Here is a 26,679-nt window from a genome sequence, read left to right as displayed (position 1 = left end):
TGAAATCAAAGAAAAATTTTATGAAGACCTGGAGACTCTCAACATCAATGTACGAAAAGAGGACAAGCTTGTAATTCTGGGTGACTTTAATGGCAGAATAGGCACAGGCTATCAGATATGGCATGAAGACCTTAGGAGGAATGTAGTTAGAAATAACAATGGCAATGATCACTTACTCCCATATACTTGTACATCTCATGACTTCTCATCACCAACACTATCTTCCGTTTACCTATACACAATAAGGCTTCATGGATACATCCTTAAAACAAACACTGGCATTTAATAGATTATATTTTTGTAAGGAAAAGAGACAGAATGTGAGGATGATGAAGGCAACGTGTGGTGTAGAGTATGGGACTGATCTCAGACTTAGACTCTCCAAGCTACATAATTCACATTGAACAAAAGAAGTGACTCCAAGGCAAGATGACTACCAGAAGACTTAATGTCAACAGTTTAGAGTACTTCTTGTATATGAGTAGCTTGTTGCTAATTTGGAGGGAAAGTGAAGCAACACATGGTTGGCAACATTGGAGCAAAAAAAGGTGAGCAGTTTTCAAAGATTTGATATACAGCACTGCATTTACTCATTTGGGCCATAACATTTACGAACATCAAGATTGATTTGACAAAAATGCTGGGAAAATTTAGAAGTGGCTAAACAAAAAACAAGAACTCGACAGGGTTTGCCAGCATAATAGTTTGTCTCTAAGAAGGCATTTAACTCCATCAAAAATAAGGTGCAAGTGAAGCTTAGATGCAGAATTCTTGACTTAGAAGGCAGATGAAATTCAGTATTACATAATAGTAACAATCCAAATCACTTTTATGATGCCCTGAAGGCTTATTTATGGGTCAAAGATCATATATGAAACCACACTGATTAGTGATAAAGATAGGATCCTGACGAGATGGGCTGAACACTTCTATAATGTTCTCAAAAGACCATTATTAACCAGGGCTGAAGCCATTGACATCTCAGGTGAAGTTAATCTTTTTTTTTTTTTTTAGGTCTTTGCAAGGCAAGCGGGGTTAAGTGGCGTGCCCAAGGCCACACAGCTAGGTAATTACGTGTCTGAAACCGGATTTGAACCCAGGTACTCCTGACTCCAGGGATGGTGCTTTCTTCACTACACCACCTAGCCACCCCTGTTAATCCCTTTTTACACTGTTTTATTCTTCATTCCCAAAGACAATGACATCAGGGTGATAACTCACCAGCCTCATTTTCTTCTCCAGTGTCACCTGAGTCCAGTGTCCAGATATGAATCAGGACTAGAGATGATGCTCATTGTGAGGCAGTCAGGGTTGTTACCTGCCTAAGGTCACACTGCTAGTAAGCATCATTTATCTGAGGCTGGATTTGAACTCCCATCATCCTGACTCCAAGGCTAGTGCTCTATCTACTGCACAACCTAGCTGCCCTCTCTAGATGAAATTCCAGCTGAAGAATACCATCAGATTCCTCTTATGTGGCAAAGTTTCTGGTACGGATTCAATTCCAGCTGAGATTTACAAGATAGGGGGTGCTTTGATCATAGAAATGCTTACTGAAACCTTCCAGTTTATATGGCAAGAGGGCTTCAATGATACCTCCATTGTTTATTTCTGTAAAGGAAAGGGAAAGGTTGTATTGTGACAATAATCAGGGAAAGGAGAGGGTCTCAATCATTGTTGGCAAGAATCTTGGCAGAGCCCTCCTTAATATTATGATCTTTCATTGAAGCTAGTGCAGCTTCAAAAGGGTCAAAGAATCATCAAAAAGGTTTGTTTGTTGCCTGACAAGTCCTGGAGAAATGCCAGGAACAGAATACTGTGTACACACAATATTGATAAATATAATGAAGGCCTTTGATACTGTTGGTTGTGAGGACATAGGAAAGATCATGGCCAAATTTGGTTGCTTAGAGAAGCTCATTACTACTGTAAACTAGGTTCATGATGGTATACTTGCTTGCCTTCTGAATAATGATGTTCTTGTGCTTTTCCAATCAGTAATGGAATGAAGTGTGCTTGCTTTTATATTTTTTAGCATATTTTCAGGGATGTCAAATGCTTTCAATGAGTATGAAAAAGGCATCAAGGTCAGCTACCACTCTGACAGTAAATTATAATTTGAAAGACTATAAGACAAAAGTAAAGGGAGAGTAGGTGCATGACTTTTGTTCATACATGACTGTGCACTTAGTGTAGCTTGAGGTTGAGATGCAACAGAGTATGTATGTATAGATTCTCTACTGCTTATACTAATTTTGGCCAGACAATATCAAAAAAACCAAGGTTCTCTACCAGTCAGCACCACACCTTCCATATGTGGAATGGAACCGTTGGTTACAGTAAATGGAAAAATTCTGAATGTTTCAATAAATTCATTTAATTTTAGCAATATACTTTCCAGGGATTTACACATAATTGATGAGGTTGATTATGTATTATTGCTAGAGTTATCTCAGTGTTTGGGTAGCTCTAAATGCCAAGTGTGGGAGAGAAAAGGTATTAGTTTACCTATCAATCCAAAGGTCAATAGTACTTTTGTGCTGATCTCAACAAATGCCTGTGATTCCTGGACAGGATACTGAATCGCTTCCATTTGAGTTGACTTAGGATGGGTATCTTGGCATGATAAGGTACTAGTCATTGAGGTCCTTTATCAAACTGAACTGCTAAGTATTCAAAATCTACTGCAGTAGAGTAGTACTCTGCTGGTCATATTGTTCAAATGCCAAATATACATTTGCCTGATTCTTTTATGAAGAACTTATACAAAGACAAGCATTTATATAGAGGTCAGAGGAAGCAATACAATGACACACTTTTTTTTTTTTTTTTTTTTACGATTTTGCAAGGCGAATGGGGTTAAGTGGCTTACCCAAGGCCACACAGCTAGGTAATTATTAAGTGTCTGAGATCCGAATAGAACCCAGATCCTCCTGACTCCAGGGACGGTGCTGTATCCACTGCGCCACCTAGCCGCCCCACAATGACACTTTCAAAGTCTGAAGAACTTTAGAATTGAGAGACATGGGCGACACTGGCACTGGACTGCCGACATAGTGAACCTGCATCAAAGAAGGGGCTGTGCTCTATGAGCAAAGAAGAATGGCAATAGTTCAAAAGAAATGTGAGATGTACAAAATTTAGAGACATCTTCATTCCAAGCATTCATATAGGCTATTTGTGCCTGAGTATTAGAGCCTTCTAAGTTTGTAGTGATCTGATCAGTCCCAGTCAGACACACTGTACCTTGACCCTGACATAGTGATGTCATTTTGGTTCTCTTTGAGCATAATTGAGCACAAAGGACAACAACAATTTTTCTTTAAGCATTCTTCATTTCAGTCCAACTGTCCTATAGCTGTGCCCAAATTTTATAGTCTGCTATCTTCTAATTCTTTGCCAAAGATAAAGGTTTACCATTTTTTGAAATGTACTTTCTTTTCCTCTTTGTCTCTTACATGAAAACTCAGATGCCACATATTTGAAGTCTTTTTTGATCTCCAGCTTTCACCTTTATTTTAATGTTATTTATTACTCTTAAAATTACCTTGAAATATACCTATCTATATATATTAATCCCCCCAGTAGAACATAAGCTAGTTGAAGGCAAGGATTGCTTCTGCCTTTGTATGTACAACATTTAATAATCCCATGCATATATTATGTACTTAATTAATATAACTGAAAAAATATAAAATGAATTAGACAAAAAATAAAATAAAACCATGAAAATAAAATTTTGAACCAAATCATTTTCATTGCATCTTCCATATCACTACATCTATTATTTATTTATATACCTGAATAAGAAAAATGGTTAAAAAAATACTCCCCATTCAAAATTCTTGAAAGAACCTTTGGTTCAAGGGGTTCATAGGCTCCCTCTCTTTAGATGATCTATATCTGTGAATAAGGAAAATAACTGTTTTTACAGCTATAAATGGCATAAAACTGAATTAGGTCATGTGATAGATAGCCTTAATCCCATTAACATAGTGATAGTAGAGCAACTTGAGGAATTGGGATAGGGCTTCTTCTTTTAAGACAAATTTCAAATGGTTTCTATGGATATACACACATATGCATATGTTACATATATGAAAACAAAATGCATAGATATATGTATTATATATGTATTTTTTTTAGGTTTTTGTAAGGCAAATGGGGTTAAGTGGCTTGCCCAATGCCACACAGCTAGGTAATTATTAAGTGTCTGAGACCGGATTTGAACCTAGGTACTCCTGACTCCAGGGCTGGTGCTTTATCCACTGCGCCACCTAGCCGCCCCTGTATATATGTATGTTTACTCTGAACCTTGACCAGTAGTGTATGCCCTTGATCATATTACTTAGCAACATATATGAGGTGTGATACATAGTTTTGATTTGCAATACAATGACTACTCCTCATATTGTTTTAATTTCACTGCCTCTTCATAGTTTATTGATATTCAGGGTTAATAAGGAGACCAGAGCAATAAAATGGCAAAGAGTGTTAATCTCAGTTTTATTTGTAAAGAAAATGGCATGAAAAGCCATATTTAAATATATTTTAAAAAATGAAAAACCCAAGACAGCTTCTATGATGTATATGTTAAAGTGCTTGTTATAACAATATTTTAAAAAAATTAACAGGCTTTCTCATTAAAAAAAATCTAATTCTTATTCTATTAAAGACAAAATATAATGGTTCAAATGTGGAGACACTTACTTGAGGATTTTTTTTAGTTACATGGGGCACAGTTGCACATATTTCAAGTTTGTAACATATTAGGACATTTTCCTATAACTTTCATAACCTTATTTGTTTGAAAACAAGAATTTATTTACCAGAAGTTAAAGTGAATCCATGTCCAGCCTAGACATGTTTCTGTCCATCTCAATCTTTTCTTCCTATCTCTTCTACAACACTCCTATTCTATATACCAAAAATTCACATATTGCTCTGCAAGTTACTTGTTCCAGAAAGGAATATGATTAATGGCTTTGTGTATTACCTTTACCAGACATGTGTATACACATTTTAATGGAAGAATTTGAGGCAATAGCATCAGGATCAGACAGGTATGTTGGGGCAAGTTCCAGATTTTTCAGATCATACTGAATAGTCAATCATTTACTCCACTTGACACTTCAGGCTGGGAGTCCTCAATATATGAGTCTTTATATACCATAGAACCATATATACCTTGAATTTAAGGAAATTGAAAATACATACTTTAAAGAAAATGAGGGATATGAAATAATTTTCTCACTTTTCTTCAACAATACAGAATAATATAACAATACTATGTAAGACAGACCTTGAAATCACAAAAATTATTAGGATACAGGATTAACTCTATAAAAGAGAAGGGGTCTGGCCTTCCCTGACACTCCATTTTTAATCAATGAAGGTGTACTAATACTGTAATATTCAGCATGCCGAAAGAGGTTCTGTAAACCTCAAAACTAAAATAACCTATAGAAAATCCAATAATTTGTGTCATAAAGGAGAAATTTCATCATGAAATGAGACATTTCCAGTCCTGTTAAATAAATATTCCTCCAGAAAGTGGAGGTACTCAACTTCTGCCTTATACTTCAATGTACCCAAAAGGGTATCATGATCACACTCATACAACACATTCATTCTCTCTCTCTCTCTCTCTCTCTCTCTCTCTCTCTCTCTCTCTCTCTCTCTCGCTTTATTACCTAAAAGGGAATATTAGATATATAATACTTTCCACATATTTATATGGTATGAAAAAAGTCAATTAAAAAAACTGCTTCTTTTAAGAAATAATAGTGTTAAAAGTATGGACTACAGGCTAAAAATTGTGGATAAAATTTAACATTGAGTTGATAAACTTGTGTATCATCATTTAAAATGAGACTTTAGATTTAGAAGTAGAGAGACTGTTACTTTTACTTCCTTTCCCAGTGTGAGGGATAATGCTCTCTATATCCTAGGGAAGTCTATGTTTTCTATATTCCACCTTTTTGTACAACTTGCTTCCTAGGTAGATGTGAAACTTACATTATCTATTCTTTTATTTTTGTTTTAAGGAAGCTATAAGCACATCCACCAAAGCACAGATTAAACAAGATAAAAGTCATCTATAGTATTATGGTAATTGGGTAATAACCAGGATTGTCTTAAAAACTGTAGCATTCCAATTTTGGGACTAATGATTTTGCTTACACTTTAAAGGATGACAATGTGTATTTTTTTCAATTAAAAAGTGAATATTTCCTAAAGAATAATTTAAAAATATTTTCTTCTTTAGCTGCCATTATGTGAAAATATTAAGCATGGTTTCAGCCATTTTATTTAATATATAGATGAGGATGAATTTTCAAGTAAAAAAGGTGACACAAAATAAAGTAATGCAACAGATTCCCTTCTCTTCTGGACGCCTATATATATATTTTAAAGATTGCATTACTTACTAGTCCCACCTGCATGAGGTTTAACAAAACATTTAGCTGGAGTTTTACTGCCATGAAATTTCTAGATATTGCATTTCAATGTAGAGGTAAAATCTCAGAAGCATATTGCCCAGGAATCCTAGGTTTTATCTACAAACTCAAGATCATCTAGTTTTTCTATTCTAGTCTTCATTTTATCTGTAATGATTCTATGAGTGCAATTTTTTGGGTGAATAATACTGTATAACTGCATAGATTCCAAGGAGGTAGAGGAATGAAGAAGGGAATTCTTTTGGGAAACAAATATACTACTATCACTATTTTTTTTTTTTTTTTTAGTTTTTGCAAGGCAAATGGGGTTAAGTGGCTTGCCCAAGGCCACACAGTTAGGTAATTATTAAGTACCTGAGGCCGGATTTGAACTCAGGTAACTCCTGACTCCAGGGCCGGTGCTCTATCCACTGCACCACCTAGCCGCCCCTACTATCACTATTATCACATTAAAAAAGACCTGTCTTTACTGTGGGGATCAGGAGACTTGAAATCAGAGACCTTGTTCTGTTACTAATTAGCCATATGACATGGATGGATAACTTAACATTTTTAGACCCCTGTTCTCTTATCTTCAAAAATAAGGTAGGACTAGCAGAAGCCTTGAGTCCTTTACAGATTTAACAATCTCTAGTTGCACAAGGCATGTTTAAGAAGATCGTCATATGAATATTGAATTAAAATAGAACAGAGAAAAATACAGCTTCTAAATTCAAAAAACCTCGGTTTCAATTCTATTTCTGTTAAGTCACTTAACAAGGGTACATGTTAAAATCTATAAAATGAGAGGGTAGCAGTAGATGGCTTCTGAGGTCCCCTCCAGCTCTAAATTTATGATCCTATAGAATCACTGATAAGTTACAAGACTGATCTGATACTTGCAAGTGAATAGGCAGGCATAGAAGACAATTGTAACAGATTTTACTTGAAAGAAGGATGTCTATCATATCCACATGGTTCTGTATCAGCAGCAGGATTAGAGATATCACTATGGAAACCATGGACATCATGGACAATCCATTTCTTTTCTTTTTCCTTTTTTAGTTTTTTCAAGGCAATGGGGTTAAGTGGTTTTCCCAAGGCCACACAGCTAGGTAATTATTAAGTGTCTGAGGCCGCATTTGAAGTCAGGTACTCCTGACTCCACGGCTGGTGCTCTATCTACTGCACCACCTAGCCGCCCTGACAATCCATTTCTGATAGAACCGCAATGTTGATTTATTATTTTTCTATTTTCCACTTTGTACTGTGCTCTTAAATTTATTTATGGTATTTCTGATATAGCCTTTAGGTAGTATAGGATAGAGTGCCAGACTTGGGAGTCAGGAGAACCTGGGTTTAAATCTGGCTTCAGACACTTAGTAATAACTATGTGATCCTAAGCAAGTCACTCAGAAACCTCAGGTTTCTCATTTGTAAAAATAGAGAAAATAGCACCTATGTTACTGGGTTTTTGGGAGCATCAAATGAGATAACCTTTTGCAAACTTTAAAGTGCTAGATTGTTTTTTTCCACTATGTACTTGGTGACATTAGATGGAATATTTCCTAAATGAACTACCTAAATTAATACAGTATGTAATGAAGGTTCTAGGAAGAAGCAATATACTTTTATTATTTGCTAAAAAATCTAAGACAGGTAAGAGACTGGAAGGGCTAACTATATCTTTATTTCTCAGTCACATTTTGAATAACTCACTTGGTCTGGGCCTCATTCACAAGATTTTAGAGTTGGAAGTGAAAACCCTCAAAGTCATTTATTCAATTCCTTCATTTTATAGTTGTGGAAAATGAGGTCCAGAGAAACTCAGTCATACAGGTACCAAATTCATTAGCCAGCTTTTGAACTCTTAAATCCAGTATTCTTTTCTATTATACTACACCTAAGAGGATTGGACAATGTTTCCTCAAAATGGCAAAAACTAGGATTCCAAATCAGATGTGATATGGGAAAAGAGATCATTCAGATCCATTAAAGCTTGCTGAGATGAAAATAACTGAACTAGCTGTTAATCCAAGTTAACTAATGAAATCATACACCTACCATTACTATAAATAAAAATAATAAAAACACAAAAATAGAAAGGAACTGTCAAACTCTATTTATTCTTAACTAACTTAAATGTTTGCAAATATTTCATTTTACTCTCACAACCCTGAGAGTTAGGTGCTACTATTATGCCCATTTTATAGATGAGGAAACTGAAGTTGAAAGCAGCTAAGTGACTAAGTAACACTGATTAGTAAGTGTTTAAGGAAAGATTTGTTTTCCAGTTTTTCTGACTCTTTGTTCATTGTTCTATCCACAATTTTTAGTCTGCATTTTCCATGTGATGCTTGTCTTGAAATATATTTAATTGTACCCTTCCATTATCTTCGGCACTATCATCAAAAAATGCCTTCACAGAGATGCTGTGATATGCTAAGATAGCTACTTCCTTTCTAATAAACTTTCCCTTCATTTTGGGGATAAGGGTTGAGTACAAGGAAGAAGTGACAAAATATTTAGCTTGTGATTATCTCAGGAAGGCTAAAAGCATCACTGCTGAATTTAGATAATGCTGTTAAGATACAGTATACTTGTTCCACACAAAGAATGAATATGAGGGACACCGTGAAAGTACACAAATGACAAGAACAAAAATACTAAGAGTGAAGTCAAACTTGGCTGAGTTTTCCAAACTATAGAAAGATTATCTTCCTATATTGTAAAACAAATTTCTCTAGTTCAGCAGTTTGTGGGGTCCAGTGTTTAAAATATTTCATATACATCTTCAATTAGATGCAGACATGAAAATTTCCTCCAAAGGTTTGAAATATGACTCACTACTGAAATGCATAAAAGTTTGTAACTTAAAAGAAACAAATGAAGAAAAAAAATCACTTATATCATTAGGTAAAGCAGTTTACATTCATATTAACAAGGACAGGCTACAAGAATGGCAATGGCTACATACTGGTACTTGCTGTGTTCTTTTGCATTAACTAAAAAAAAATTCTATTGGACTTACAATGTATTTACATGTTGACTTCTTTCTTGACATTCCCACATTCATTTAATTTTTCCTCCCTCCTGATTTTATTAAGGTACTTATTTTTAGACAGAAGAGCATTCTAAGAAAGTTTATGACTAATAATTTCTTGAAGATAGCTTATTTACATAACCTAACACATGAAAATATTCTATTTTATACTAAATTTCAGGTTCAAATTAACTATATTACAGCATTTAACCATGATTACAATTTTACAACAATTCTGAAAAGGAACAATAGTGGGAAGTTACCTCCTGGATCAGAGGATGCTCTGTCCTTCCAGTGACTCACTACCATAGCAAAGAGGACCTCGTAGGTTCATATATACATATGTAAAGGTTTCTTTCGTTGTTGATACTTCACTGACAAAAGAATTGTGCCTGTGTACACACACACACACACGCATACACATGCGCACACACGCCAAATGTGTATGTACACACACACACACACACACACACACATCTTCATCCCCTTCACAATAGTACATTTGCCTGAGAAGGGCCAACAAGACAAAGAAGCTGGGAAAGGGAAAGAATAAAGACCTGCAGCTTTCAGCAAAGCCAGGTTTAAACATCCACTCCTTTAACAAGTGATCCTTCTAAGACAATACTGAAGTCCTGTATTGTCTGTAGGATGCGGATGAGGGAGTTGACAGTCATGTGGTCTCGTAAGAGAGCATTTTCCTCATACATTCTAGTGATGGTAGGACAATCAGCCAATAATGGAATCCACTGGGGGAGAAGGTGATCCCTAAAGATCAAAACAAGAGGAGGTCAAAAGAACCGTTAGGTTAAAATAAATATAAAAATTATAATTTTTAAATGAATAAATAAAATAAAAAATATTGTTAATGAAGAGGAAATCAAATCAATTATTAGGAGTTATTTTACTGAATTACATGCCAATATATTTAACAACTTAAGTGGAATGGAATACTTACAAAAGTATAAATGACTAGTTTAACAGAAGAGGAAATAGATTATCTAAATAAACTTATTTTAGAAAAAAGAAATTGATCAGGCCATAAATGAGCTTCCTATTAAAAAAAAACAAAACCCAAACTAGATGGATTTACAAGTGAATTCTACCAAACATTTAAAGATCAACTCATTCCAATATTAAATAAATAAATTGTTTGGAGTAATAGGCAAAGAAGGAGTCCTACCAAACTCCTTTTATAAAAATATATGGTGCTGATACCTAAACAAGGAAGAGCAAAAATAGAGAAGGAAAATTATAGAGCAATTTCACTAATTAATATAGCTGGAAAAATCCTAAATAAAGCATCAGTTAGGAGATTACAATAATATATCATAAAAATAATGCACTGTGACCAAGATTTATATCAAATGCAAAAAAAAGGAACAGTGTTAATACAATTGATTATATCAATTACAAAAGTAACAAAAATAATATAATTATATTGATAGATATGTAAATAGTTTTGACAAAATACCACACTCATTCCTATGGGTATAAATGAAATTTTTTTTTAAATAAGAAAAAACATCTACCTAAAATCACTAATGGCATTATTTGTGTTGTGGATAATCTAGAAACTTTCCCAGGAAACAAGGATTCCCATTCCCCCTATATCGAATAGAAATGCTAGCAGTAGCAATGAGATGAAAAAATATTGAAGGAATGATGGGGTAATAAAACTATCTCTTTTTTGCAGATAATATGATGATATACTTGGAAAATCTCAGAGATTCAACTAAAAAGCTAGATAAAAAAACAAATAATTTTAGCAAAGTAGCAAGATAGAAAATAAATCCACATAAATAATCAGCATTTCTATTTATTGCCAGCCAACAAAATCCTGCAATAAGAAATAGTAGAAGATATTCCATTTGAAATAACCATAGACAACCCCAAATACCTGCCAAAACAAATTCAGGAAATACATACACATTATTTTTTATACAAATGAAGGCAGATTTAAATAAAAGGAGAAATAGTAATTGTTCATGGGTAGGTAAATCCAATTAATAAAAATGACAATTTTACCTGTTAATCTACATCATCAATGCTATTTCAATTATAAAAATATTATTTTATTGAACCAGAAAAAATAAATAACTAAATTTATTTGTTAGAGCAAAAAGTCAAGAACATCAAAGGAATTAATGGAAAAAACTATAAAGGAAGAGGTTTAGAAGTAGCAGATCTTAAAACTATATTGTTGCTATTTAGTCATTTTATTGTTGGTTGTTTGTGGGGCAATGGAGTTAAGTGACTTGCCCAAGGTCACACAGCTCCCCCCCCCCCCCCAGCTCTTAATTAAAAAGTGTCTAAGGCTATATTTGAACTCAGGTCTTCCTGACTCCAGGGCCAGTGTTCTATCCACTGTACCACCTAATTGTCACTGTTTAGACATTTTTTAAGTTGTGTCTTTAACCTTTTGGGGGTCCTTCTTTGAGAAAGATACTGGAGTGGTTTGCCATTTTGTTCTCCAGGCGTCTTTCCTGATGATGAAATTGAGACAAACAAGGCGACTTGTGACAAGTAAATTAGCCAGGGTCACACAGTAAGTATTTGAGGATGGATTTGAACTCAGTCCTTTCTGACTCCAGTTTCAGCACTCTAATCACTGTGTCACCTATCTGCCTTTAAACTATGTTATAAGGCAGTAATTTTCAAAATTATCTGGTACTGGTTAACAAATAGAAAGAGATCTGTAGAACAGAGTAGACATATATATGTATAACACAGTAATAAATGATTATAATAAATGTGTTTGACAAACATAAAGATTTAAGCTTTTAGGATAAGAATTCACTATTTGGTAAAAATTGCCAGGAAAACTGGAAAAATGGCAAAAATTGGGACAAGAACAATATCTTATACCATTTACTAAGTTATGGTCAAAATGGATAAATAATGTAGATATAAAGGATGATATAAGTAAATTAGAAGAATGTGGAACATTTTACCTATCAGACTTAAGGGTAGGAAAATATATGAATAAACAAGAGAAAGCATTATATGATCTATGATTAATTTTGATCACTTTAAAGTAAAAAGTAATTGTACGTATAAAACCAATGTAACCAAGATTAGAAGGAAAAAAATTTATAGATAGTTTTTTGGACAAAAGTATATCAATATATACCTCAAATATATAGAGAACTTTGTCAAATTTACAGGACTATGAGCCATTTCCCACTTGATAAATGATCAAAGGATATGAGCAGGCAGTTCCAGGCAGTTCTTAGATGAAATCAAACTATCTATAGTCATATGAAAAAATGCTCTAAATCACTATTGATTAGAGAAATGTAAATTAACACAAATCTGAGACATTGCCTCATTACTATCAGATTGGAAAAATTGGGGCATTAATATATTATTGGTGGAACAGTGAACTGATACAACCATTTTGGTGTGTAATGTGGAATTAAATGAAAAGAATTATAAAACTGTATTGAACCAATACCATTATTAGGTCTGTTTACTAATGTGATCACAGAAAAAGAAAAAGAACCTAAAAGTTCTAAAATAGTCATAGTAACCTTCTTTGTGGTGGCAAAACATTGGAATTTGAGGGAATTCACACCAAGAGAATGGCAAACAATTTGTGGTTTATGATAGTGATGGAATACTACTGTACTGTAAGAAATGACAGTGGCAGCTAGGTGACACAGTGGATAGAGCACTGGCCTTGGAGTCAGGAGTACCTGAGTTCAAATGCGGCCTCAGACACTTAATAATTACCTAGCTATGGGGCTGATTGTTACAAAAATCTAGCTCAGTTCTGAAGTCAGTGGGAAAGGGTACCAAAGTTAGCCAACAGGATACTACTAGGAAAATAGTAGAGCCATTGCCAATAGTGGAACATTGAGGAATAGTTTCATTTGAGAATAACTAATTTTTTTGTTACAAATTTGCCTTCCTCTCCTCCCCTCAATTATTTAGAGATTTATGGGATCTATATGTCTGAGCCTTCAGTACTATAAAATTCCTGAAAATGGGTCTGACCAGTAGATACTGTGAATCACTTGTATAAATGGGTGGCATAAATAAGAGATCAAGGACAGTTTTGTCAAATGACCATGGGCATTCAAAACATTGCCACTAATTCTATCACCTTTAAAAATGAAAAAAAGTACCCTTTAGGGATGGTATCCATTTTTCTTTTTGCAAGGCAATGGAGTTAAGTGACTTGCCCAAGGTCACACAGCTAGGTAATTATTAAGTATCTGAGGTCAAATTTGAGCTCAGGTTCTTCTGATTCCAGGGCTGGTACTCTATCCATTGTACCACCTAGCTGCATTGGGAGAACAGGGTCTGAGTTGAAAGAATTTTATAATTATCAGTCAGCATCAGAGATTTTTCTATCAATCAAATAATCAGACTGATGAAGATATCTATAGAAATAGCAAAACACAAGAGAAAAATTATGGCAAAAAGCCTTGGAAAACACTATAAATGAAAGAGGGCATTTATAATAAAGAGTTCTGAAGATTCAAAACTTCAGTCTCAGGTAGCACAGTGGATAGTGTACCAGCCCTGGAATCAGGAGGACCTGAGTTCAAATGTGACCTCAGTCATTTAATAATTACCTAGCTGTGTGACCTTGCAAAAAAAAAAAAATCCTAAAACCAAACCAAAACAAAAGCTTCATTCATTACTTTAGGAGGAAAAAAAGAACCCTTATAATCCTCAATGTTTCCTAAATTAACCCCCGAGACCAAAGCCATTTATGAATAAATAATAAATTCAAACTGAGAAGCCAGTAAATGACATTTATGTCCAAGGCAGATATAATTAGCCCTCTATGAAATGCTTTAGGGTAATCTAACAATGTATCTCTTAAGATAATTTTAAAAATTAAAACCCACAGAGAATTTAAAAACAAAATACATAAATTAAAATAAATTAAATATGTGCCTCACTTCCTGTTAATAGGAAGGTATCTCTACTTGCTAATAATGGGAAGATACTAGCTAATGGATGGAATAGTTCCTATGTGTTAATTTTAGATAAAAGGAGTTAGGGCCATTTCTCAAAAAGAAGAGAATGTTCTTAGAGCAGGAAAAATCCCTTCATGTTAGTAAATTTGTAAGAATAATACAATGTACTATACAAAGCCTACACAGTCCTCTATTGAGAATACTTTAAAGGGGCTGCTAGAAGGTGCAGTGGATAGAGCACTGGTCCTGGAGACAGGGGGACCTAGAGCAAATTTGACCTCATACACTTAATAATTACCTAGCTGTGTGATCTTGAGCAAGTTACTTAACTCTATTACCTTACAAAGACAATTAAAAAAACCTTTATAGATATAGTAAAACTAGTGAATATTTTAATTTTATATTCATCCCCCCCTCCGATATTGACTTAAAGATGGAAATGAACAGAAAAATAGAACATTTTGTGAAGACAGGGAGTATATTTAACACAGTTTCAGAGGTCCAGTGTTAAAAGGGAAAATAGATCAGGTTAAAAAAGACAAACCCAAACCCTGGATATATACCTTGTTCCAAGACAAACCAGGATCTGAAATTTGCCATCCTTTCCAATGTGCCTGGGTGCAGTATTGATAGCATCAACATAGTGACAAAAGGTTTTGCAGGATGATTTCTGAATAAGGACTTCATCTTCGGTGTCCTCAATTTTATCAGTAGTTTCAAAATAAGCAACAGCTTTCTCTGGAAAAAGAGGTCACAGTCACCCTTATAAGGAATGCTAACTCAACTCAGTAAAAATTTAAGCTCCTACCATTTGCCAGCTCTTGAGCCTGGCTCGAGGGATATGAAGCCAAAAAAAAAAATTCTCTACCTACAAGAAGTTTATGTACTACTGGGAAAACATAACAATGTATGTAAATAAATAAACACTAAGTATAAAGCATAGTAGGGAGGAAACACTTGATTTTCCCTATTCCATCCTCCCTAGTTGATATAATAATCTCAGAAAGACAAAAGCATATGAGAGAAGAGGAGATGTAAAATTTTAAACTAACTGTTAAAAACTGTCTGTTATTCCTTTATGAAGTAATGTAAATTCTGATAGAATTAAAGAATAACTAACTATTGACTGGCAAAAGACAGGCCACATCCTTTGATAGATTTTTTAAAAAAGCAGGTAGAGAGTGGAGGGTAGGAAGTAGTTTCAAGGAAAGAAGGATTATCTATGGATTCCATTGAATATAGTCCTGGCAATTAAGATTCAAATTGAAGAGGAGCTAAACTAGGGAACCCACATGTGCAAATTGTCTAGCATAGATACTGTGCCCAGGAATTGAGGGGAGACAGCATAAGGTCACTGGAAGAATGGAACAGACAATGATAGCTGTGGCAGGTGAGATGTCAGTTGCATTGGCCATAATGTTCCCTGTATATAGGTCTCCTACCAGTGTACTGTAAATTTGTCCTAACCTTTTCCATGAGGCATATATTTATTGGTAGAGCATGACCCAGGTTTGAGGTTTGGGGATATAGAGTGATGCTATAATTCATATATACATATATATATATATATATATATGTATGTTTTAAATGTATTTTTCCAACTACATGCAACAGTAGTTTAACAATCCTTTTTCCCCCCAAGATTTTGAGTTTGATATTTTTCTCCCATCTTTTCCTTCCCCCCCAACAAAAAGCAATTTAATATAGGCTATACATATACAATCACACTAATCATAAATCCATATTAATCACGTGAAAAAAACAAATTGAAATGGGAAAAAACATCAGGGAGGAAAAAACACATAAGACGACTTTTAAAAATTGAAGATAAAAAATAAAAAAAATTGAAGATAGTAAGTTTTGGTCTTCATTTAAACTTCATAGTTCCTTCTCTATATGGATGGAATTTTCCATTACAAAAGTTTTAGAATTGTCTTTGATTATTATGCTACTGAAATGAACAAATCCATCATAGCTGATCATCACCCAATGTTGCTGTGTGTACAATGTTCTTCTGGTTCTGCCCACTTCAATCAGCATTGGTTCATGCACATCTTTCTAGACTATTATTAAGTTTTGATGCTATAGTTCTTACAAGGTTTTATATTAATTATGTCTATGGGATTATGAGCTACAGTTTTGTATTCTTGAATATTCAAGAGAATCCTTGAATTTGTGACTGTAGTCACCATTTTGGAAATCTAACCCAGTGTTCAGATAGAGCTACAAAAATACTGAACTGTGATTTGAAAGGAAACCTGGGATTTTTTAAAGTAGAGATGAGGAAGTATGCATAGGGGGCCACTTATATACAAAAGTATGAGGTAGGAGATGGAATTTGTGAATATGAAATAGCTTATAAATTATAAAAGCCATAAACTTTTACTTATATGGTATTTTAGTATTTGTAAGACACTATACATATTTTATTTCATTTGATCATCACAAAAGTCCTGTGAGGCAGGTACTATCTTCAATTTACAAATGAGGAAACTGAAGCTGAGGGAGACTGTAACTTGCTCAAGGTAGCACTGATGTAGGATTTGAACTCAGGTCTTCCTCAGGTCTATGGGACAAGACTTGACAAATAATTAGATTGGATCTTGAGGGAGAATGAAATTTAATGATAAATAGAAGGTTCTGAACCTGGTTAACTAGAAGGATGCTGTACCATCTGATCAGATATAGGTCATGAGGGAGAATAAAAATTTAGTAACTTTAAGGTTTTGAACCTGAATGATTGTTGCTGGTACTATCAGTAGATATGGTCAAGATATTGGAGGAAGAATGGGATTTGGGAAAAAAATTAAGTTTTATTTTGCACATATTACAGAATTCGGGAGAGACCTTAATAAACATCTAGACTAACCCATAATTGACAAAACTCACTACAAAATACTCAGCAAGTGGTAAATATCCAGTCTCTGCTTGAAGAACTCTAAGAAAGGCAAATAAATTATCTGCAGTAGTGACTCATTTCACTTTTGGACAGCTCTAATTGTTGGGAAGTTTTTCTAAATCTAAATTTGCTTCACTGCAATTTTCAAGTATTGCTCCCGGATCTGCTCTTTAGGGTCAAAGAGAACAAGTTGAATCCCTTTTAAAGGTTTTGTAAATACTTGAAGATCACTATTATTTTTGTCCCAAAGTTTTCTCTTTTCTAGGCTAAATACCTCCATTTTTTTCCACTGATCCTCATATAAAATGGTCTTGAGACCTTTCAACAACCTGTTTGTCCTCCTATGGATACACTTCAATTTATCAATATCCTTAAATGCTGGTGCACCAAAGTGAAAGCAATTCTCCATATATGTCTTAACTAAGGCATAGTACAGATGGATTACCACCTCCCCATTCCTAGAAGTTATGCCTCTCTTAACTGATTCAAACTAAGCTTGAACTCTAGTAGAACTCATCATAATTTCTCTATTATCTTGTCTCCACCACTTAGTACTTATATAGTTGATTTTTTGTACCCCAATTTTTTTTGGATTTAAATTTATTTTTATTAAAGATATTATTTGAGTTTTACAACCCCCCCCAATCTTGCCCCCCCCCCACGGAAAGCACTCTGTCAGTCTTTACTTTGTTTCCATGTTGTACCTTGATCCAAATTGGGTGTGATGAGAGAGAAATCATATCCTTAAAGAAGAGAAGAGAAGTCTAAGAGGTAACAGGATCAGATAATAAGATATCTGTTTTTCTCTAAATTAAAGGGAATAGTCCTTGCCCTTTGTTCAAATTCCACAGCTCCTTATCTGGATACAGATGGCAGTCTCCTTTGCAGACAGCCCAAAATTGTTCCTGATTGTTGCACTGATGGAATGAGCGAGTCCTTCAAGGTTGAACATCACTCCCATGTTGCTGTTAGGGAGGATGTACAGTGTTTTTCTGGTTCTGCTCATCTCACTCAGCATCAGTTCATGCAAATCCCTCCAGGCTTCCCTGAAATCCCGTCCCTCCTGGTTTCTAACAGAACAATAGTGTTCCATGACACACATATAAAACAGTTTGCTAAGCCATTCCCTTTTGTACCCAAATTTTACTGAATTTTGGTACTGAATTTCAACACATTACATTCAACCCAATAGTTTAGCCTAAGATGTTTTGTACAACCTAACTCTGGCATTCATTTTGATAATTATCCCATCCAGCTTTGGGATACCTGAAAATCTGATGAGTGTGCCACCTATGCTTCTTACAAAAAGTGCCTTGTTAAGTATAACCATAACATATGAGACTTCTTGACAAGATGACACTAAACCATGAAAGACTCTGAGTCTAGTCATTGAATCAGTTCTTATTGTATTGTATCCAGTCAGCATCTCTTCATGTTGCTCGTAAGGATAAATTTGTTAAATTTATGCAGGTTTTCTATTTTATAACATTCTCTTGACAATCTCTTTAGTAATACTGTTAAAAAAGGAAGCAAGGTTAGAACAGCATGATCTATCTCTAACTCTGATTCTGTTATACTGCCTCTCTATAAATATAATCACTGCTTATTTTGCTAGGTGTAGGTCAAGGTTGAGTTTGAGATGACTATAGGATAAAAGTGGAGAGGTCCACCAGGCAGTTGGTAAAATGGGACTTCAGGAAAGAGATAAAGCTTGGATATATAGATTTGAGAAGTATCTGTAAAGGTAACTTGAAATCATGGGAGCTGATGAGATTACTATGGAAAAGAATCTAGATATAGAAGAGGCCCCAGGGCAAAGTTTCTAGATCTGTATTCACTTTGTGGATGAGACATAGATGATGGTCCAGCAAAAGGAACAGTGAAGACAGATAATAAAAGTAAAAGAGATAGATTACAGAAGTCAAGGAAAGAAAGTATTGAGGAACAGGATATGATCAAAAGCATTATTATGCTAATCAAGAAGGACATTGGATGTAGTGAAGAGACCCTGTTAACCTTAGAAAGAGCATTTTCAGTTAAAGAATGGAACTGAGAATGGAGAAATAGAGAAGCAAATAAAGTATAAAGGACATTAGAAAACTACAATAACAAGAAGAATAATTACTAGCATTTATATGATATTCCAAAGTTTGTGAAGTATAAATATGAACACATTTTATGCTCAGAATAAGCCTGGCAGGGAGGTGCTAGTATTAAACCCATTTTGCAGAGAAGAAAACTAAGGCAAATGGAAGTCAAGTGATTTGTAAAAAGGAGAAGAGCCTGAAAGTTAGCTAAAAATAATTTCAAGATCTAGAGAAGGATGGGTGAGACCTGGGCATATCTGTGAGGAGAAGCCACCAATGGAAAAGGAAAAATAGATGAAACAAAGAGAGGTAATTATTAAAGGTACAAGTTCCTAGAGGAGGCTGAAATATTAAGAGACCAAATAAAGGGGTAATAAATCTTGGCTTCAGAAATTTGTTTAGTTGTTTATTTAATGTCATAGAAATATGATATTTCTAGAGCTACTACTTCTGATTTATCAAAGGTATACTGCCTCCAAAGCAGAAAGAATTACATTATCATTGGCTTCAAAAGGCAATCCAGAACTCATATGAGACTGTAATGAGAATCAGAAAACTCTTACTTTTGTAATAAATTATCAGAGGTTTGTTTTCTTAGCTACACATTATTTCAACAGGACTGCTAAAAACACCTTCATTTATTGGATTGGACTGAGATTTGGGAAAATGGCAACCATTTCCTTCCCTCCAATTGCTACCAGCAAGGCTCTTTATATATACATCACACACACACACAAACAGCTTGCACCTTGCACATTCAATGATCAATTTTTTAAAGGTTTTTTTGCAAGGCAATGGGGTTAAGTGGCTTGCCCAAGGCCACACAGCTAGGTAATTATTAAGTGTCTGAGGCCGGATTTGAACTCAGGTACTCCTGACTCCAGGGCTGGTGCTCTATCCACTGCACTACCTAGCTGCCCTCAATGATCAATTTGGTAAAGGAAGGAGGACAGTAAATTAGAAAGTGTGGCTACTAAAAAATGTCCTACCCAAGGTGATGTATCCCTTTGCTGCAAATTAATAAACATTTATTTGGCACCTATACTGAGTTCAGCACCTGTGCCAGGCACTATGTGCTAAGCACTAGGAATACAAAGAAAGCGAAAAACTAAAGAAGAAATCCCACTTCAATATTTTAGCTCTACAACCCTTCATATCCTGTCAATAGATACTTACAGTGAAGCCAATCAGCAAATCTGAGGGAGGAATTAATACGCACTTTAGAATTGGCTTGTGTGGAAAGAGAATAATGATTTAAAAATAGGTAGTGGGAAGTAGCTTGAGAGTGGAAGTTGGTGAGATGGTTTTTGCCATGTTCCTTTCCTTATAGAGCTCAATTTGATAAGCTGCCTTGTGCAATGGAAGTCCAAAGAAAGATTATAAATCCAAATAATAACTTATTATCTGATAACTTAATTCAACAAATATGTATGCCTACTACTAAATGTACCATTTCAGAAATGGGAGATATATGTTTATATTGCTTTCTTTAAATAAAACAGCTCCTGCCTCTGAGTTCTTTATAAAATCTAGTGGTAGAGCTGAGATGTGTGAAAATTAATGAAAAACAAAAGAAAATAAAATATTCATAAGCTTAAAGTATACATTTGGATTAAGAAATCACTTCTGATAAAAGGAAACTTTCTTTGAAAGGAGAGATAGCACTGTGGTGAGTCTTAAATGCAGTCTTAAAGGTGAGTCTTAAAATATTTCAAAGAGATAAAGGAAAAGGCATAAGGTAGAAGTGGCTTCAGAAAAGGCATAAATAAGTGAAAATCATTAGATGTACTTGGAATCTAAAGAGTAGAGAAATGGAGGGAAAATAAGATTAGAAATAGATCAGGGAGAAAGAGAAATGGCAAGGCTTCTAACCCAGACTTTCTAATTATTGGTGTTCCCCAAGGCTTTGTCCTAAGTCCCCTACTTTTCTTCATTTTTCTTTTGGTAACCTCATCAACTTTCACAATTTTAATAACTAGCTTTATGCAGAATGACTCACAGATTTATATATTTAGTCTTATTGTATTTCTTGATCTTCATTCTTATATCACATGTTGTTTATTGTAGCCAATTAAAACTTAACATGTTCAAAATAAAAATTCATCATCTTTCCCCCTCTTTCATACTTCTCTATTTCTGATCAAGGCACCACTATTCTTTCAGACTCCCAAGTTTACAACTTTGGTGAAATCCCTGATTCCTCACTTTCCCTCATTCCGAATATCCAAATCTATGACAAGTCTTGCGTATTCTTTACTGACTGATCCCTAGTCTTCACTCACACAGCTAACATCTTAGTATGGGCCTTTATCACCTTTCACCTAGATTACTGAAAATTTTTTTATAAATAGTCTCATTGCTTTAAGTTTCTCCACTGATGTCAACGTGATTTTCCTCATGTATAGATCTGACACAGATCTTACCATTTCACTTCCCTGCTAAATTGACTATGACTTCCTATAACCTGTAGGCTAAAACGTGAACTCCTTTGTTTAATTTTTGAAGCCCTTGAGAACTTGGTCTCAACCTATCTTTCCATTTGTTGGACATCACTTCCTTTTCCTACACTCTTCAATCCAGTCAAAGTAACGCTCCATTCCTAATACAAGATACTGCATTTCTCTCCCTCTAATCTCTGTGTCCTTCTACTAGAAATCTCTAATGCTTGGAATACACTTTTTTTCCTCGCATCCAGGGACATCTCCAGTCATCCTGATTCATATCTGGCCACCGGACCCAGATGGCTATGGAATAGAAAATAAGGTTGGTGACTTAGCACAAAACCCCCCTCATTCAAATCCAATTCATGTGCTTGTCATGGTATCATCAAGCCTGATGTCATGGTCTTCTTTGAGAATGAAGGACAAAATACCATATATGCCCTTATTTTCTTCTTTAGAATATGTGTGTGTCTTTTGAGTAAGCATTGCTTATTTATTGTATCCCTACGACTTAGCACGATGTCTAAATGACTTAAATGACTTAAAACTTAAATAAAGCTTAAGGATTTTTTTTTTAAGGCTAGAAAGATTGAGCATGTTTGTTGGTAGAAGACAATCCAAATTTATATAATACCTAAAGGTTTGTAAAGTACTTAAATCACTCCAATACTATTAAAGCAGATAGTAAAAATGCTATTATCCTAATTTTTCAGATGAGGAAACTGAGGTTCTGAAAGGTTAAGTGATTTGATCATGGTCATATAGCTAGTGTCTAAAGTAGGAATCCAATTCAGGTGTCCTGACTACAAATCTCTAAATAGATAATACCAAGCAAGACCCCAGAGAAGGTAGGAAGGGATGGGACTGGTAAATGGTTATCCTTGGCAAAGAGAACTGTCTTTTCCATTAGAAACATGGAGAATAATTTTGAGGTAGAGGAGGATAAGTAAGAGCTCACAATGGACAGACTTAATATTTTTAGTAAAATATAAGGTGAGATCATCTGCTGAACATAAAGGAGAAAGGAGTAGGGTTTTAAAAAAGTAGAAAAGATCTGGAACAATTATTGTGGGCAATGTTTTAGTCAACTGGAGAATACAAGGACATAAGAAAATTTTTTTCTTTCTTTTTTCTCTTTCTTTTCTTCCTTTGTTCCCCCCTTCTTTCTTGCTTTTTCTTTCCTTCCAAAGCAAAATACAACAAAAAAACTCTACAAATTAAAACAACTCTCCCCTATCACCAATTTCCATTGCTCCCCACCCTTGATTCCTATACCTTTGGGTTTTTTCATTAAGAACCCTGATGACCTTACATACATATACACATTCCATTTACCTATGAAGTCCCAGATGAAGACATTTTTGTGAAAGATTCGAGCAGATTTGAAACCATGATGGAAAACTTGTTCTAATGCTGCAACCAAGCCATTTTCTCCACACAGCAATATGGTAAGGCTTCCTCTCTGTGGAACATACAGTATTAAGTAATAATGTACATCATCTTCCATGTTTTAAGAAACCAAATGAGCCAAGTGTTAACACTGGTTACTAAGAATAGTTATTAAAAAGTCTGAACGTAAAAATTAAGTAGTTCATTTGCATTTTCACTTATTCAAACTAATTAAAAACATTTACCAACTGGCTATTATGTATAAAGACCTAAGCTACTGGAAGAATAGAATGTTTCATGTAGGAGGTAGCACCTAAAAGATGCGCTTTAAAGGAAAAGAAGGATTTTCAAAAGGTAGGGATAGAGAGGGAATGTGTTCCAGGCCCAGGGAATGACTTGACTTGGCATGGAGGTGGGAAACAGCAGGAAAGAACAGTGAACAGTTAGAATGCAAAGTATGTAATAGAAAGCAATGTAAAATAAAGCTGTAAAGAGGGGAGGGAAACAGACTGTAGAGGGCTTTAAATTCCAAGCTAAGAAAGTAATATTCTATCCAGGAAACAATGAGGATATAGTCATTATATTTTGTATAATAGGACAATGATACACCTATGGTGTCAGTATGAGTGGAAAGGAGGAGAGAAAAATCAAAAAATTTTGCTGAAGCAGAATTTAATGGATTTGGCAAATGACTATATATGGGGGAAGTGGGATTAGCAAAAAAGATACATAAAAGCTAGCTTCCAGGAAAATGATGAAATCATCAGTAGAAAAAAAGGAAGTTGGGTTGAGATAAGTTTATTGAGGACAGGGGGATATAGTTCAGGAGGTGATAAATTCAGTTTGGCTTTTATGAGCTGGTAGAAAATTCACATGGATAAATCAAATAGGCAATTGAAATATGGAATTGGAGCTTGGGGAGAAACTAGGGGGAGATATATAGATTTGGCACCCATTTGCATTTTGTAGATATGGTAATGGAATGAATGATATTTTTTTTTGCAAGGCAATGGGGTTAAGTGGCTTGCCCAAGGTCGCACAGCTAGGTAATTATTAAGTGTCTGAGGCCGGATTTGAGCTCAGGTTCTCCTGACTCCAGGGCCAGAGCTCTATCCACTGTGCCATCTAGCTGCCCCAATAAATGAGATTTTTAAGGAAGATCAAGTTAAAAGTAGTTTTTAATACAATAAAGTCTTGTTTAAAAAATTTTATGTGAAAGTATGTAAATACCTCTTTTTCAGGTTTGTGAAAGTGTTTCACAATATTGTTCACAGCTTCCCCAATTCCTTCTTGAATCTGACCAGCATTAGGTTCTGTAAGATAAATGAAAAGAATGGAATTTCTGTGCAGAATAATGTATAGTCCAGAAACTTCTGGGCCACAAAACACTTTATTGTAACAGGCTGAAAATATCTCTCATGGAGAAGTTACCTTGGTCAACACAATTCTGGACTGGTAGAGACAGAACTATGCCTCTTGAGGCCTTGAGTATGTTAAAATAAAATGGTAGTGAGATCAGCATATAAGAGGTGAGGATAAGAGGTATTTCACAGAAAACACTTACCCTAATCTTGGGGACCTTCTTACTAGATTTCAGTCTTTTCCCATAGCCTTATAATAATCCTTCCATGATACTAACCTCTATTCTTTTTCTCATTCTAGAGGTCATTCTGGGTAACATTAAAAGAATAAAAATTACTCTTCCCTAAAATTCCATAAACCTTAAAGTTGGCCAACCAATTAATTCAATGAGATGAATTTCAGTTACATTAGAAATTGATGGCATGGAGAAAACATTGCATATATTCTTATTTATTTGTGGCAAAATATATTAGAACTATAACTGAAATATGAATTTAAAGAGTAAGATTTAAGTGATGCATAGTGTAAATATCTTTCTGATGTTTCTATTATAGTCAATATAGAAAGCGTTCCTTCCCACCAAATCCATCTGATCAGCAGAGATATACTTGGAAAACTTCAACTGTCACTTCCTTCCACCTACATCATCTCCATGTAGGGGGTATATGTGTGTGTATCAATGGAAAATCAAAAATCATAAAAAGACTACGATTATTCTGTTTTCTTTCATTTTACACCAAGAAAACTGCATTGTAAGATTGCATGCATCTTTGAGGTTGTTAGTTGTTTCATCAAGGATTAAAAAAACAACAAAAAATTCATGCAATAGTATATGGACTGTATGCCACTAAGCAAAAATATGTATCTTAGATAGGGCAAGATTTTCTGGGTGAAGGCTGTAAGACTAGAGTCATAAAATTCTACAATGTATTCCTGGGCCCTTCATGTCAAACTTAAAATAAATTCTAGTCTCCTAGAGTCTCCTTTTAATAACTTTCCAATTTGTGCTTGCAGGTTGGGTTCCCTAGAATGTGATTATTCCAGTTTCAAAGTACGTTATGAAATTGCACTACTATAATTATAGCTGGCAAGATTCCATCAGTATGTTTGTCTCAGAGGATAAAAATGGATCAAAGCAAAGGTTTTTTATTCTCATGGAGATAGGAAAAGAAGATAGTACTATCATCATTTTCTAGATTTAGACTTTGGCTTAAAGTGGTTAAATGATTTTTCTAAGGTAGCTTAGTAAATAGCAAAACTGCTCTTTTTCACTTTTCTCCCTTGGCTAAATAAAATATTGTAGTTTTCCTACTACCATAGCCTATGTGATGCTTGAGTTTCCAGCATTATATACATTACAGAATACTGGTCCCTGGAATAAATGTTTTACTTTTTCAGGTGAGAAATATAAGGTCCTTGAAAGAAATTTGTTCATACATTCACCTCAAATATCTGTATAGATAAATGGAGTGATAACAATTCAGAACTTCGAATGCTGTGGATATATCTTTGCTCTGTGAGAATCTCCAAAATGCTTTTTATGACTTTTGGGGGTCTTCAACAGTTTTCATTTAACAAATGTAGTAAAAAATAATGATCAACAAAGGAAAAGATTAAGGTTAAATGAGGGAATGGAATTTCACAATGCAGTAACATTTCATAAATTTGGATATAATGCTAAAATTAAGGATTTTTGATAATTTGGATTTTTAAAGAATTTATCTTTGCAAAAGAGTTTGCACAATATTTAAAATAAGACTATGAGAGAATAAAACTACATATCTTCACTTTTTTTAGAACAATTATAGTTACCAAAGATTAACTGATAGATAACAAGAATGGTTGTTATTAGTTATAAAATGATAAAAGTTTTTCTAAGAACTTTCTTTGTTTTAAGCATGATCTTGATTTGAATATACTAGAACTTCGTTATATTAGTTTGAATGAATGAGAATTACTGTACTAATACTGATTATATTTAAATAGTTTTCTGATTATGATATTTATCATTTTTTTGGTGTGATTCTATTTTGTCCAAGGTAAAAGTAGTGATAAACCTAGTAGAGATAGGTAGTCCCTCAAAAAAA

The 26,679-nt window shown here is 34.5% G+C and overlaps 1 protein-coding gene across 1 annotated transcript in view; it reads right to left on the bottom strand.

Annotated features, from left to right (window-relative positions):
• Positions 1-6,499: 6,499 nt before the first annotated feature.
• Positions 6,500-26,679, bottom strand: part of DENND5B (DENN domain containing 5B) — a 165,965-nt gene continuing 145,785 nt past the window's right edge. The window contains exons 18-21 of the mRNA XM_074194791.1: positions 24,461-24,543; positions 23,177-23,303; positions 14,978-15,152; positions 6,500-10,248 (exon numbers count right to left, since the gene is read on the bottom strand). Coding sequence (XP_074050892.1) covers positions 10,065-10,248; positions 14,978-15,152; positions 23,177-23,303; positions 24,461-24,543 — 569 coding nt within the window. The 3' untranslated portion in view covers positions 6,500-10,064. The remainder of the gene's footprint in view (positions 10,249-14,977; positions 15,153-23,176; positions 23,304-24,460; positions 24,544-26,679) is intronic.

This window comes from Macrotis lagotis, chromosome 7 (genome assembly GCF_037893015.1).
Source record: "Macrotis lagotis isolate mMagLag1 chromosome 7, bilby.v1.9.chrom.fasta, whole genome shotgun sequence".
In the NCBI taxonomy this organism is placed as follows: domain Eukaryota; kingdom Metazoa; phylum Chordata; class Mammalia; order Peramelemorphia; family Peramelidae; genus Macrotis; species Macrotis lagotis.
This window is presented reverse-complemented; position numbering and strand designations above follow the sequence as displayed.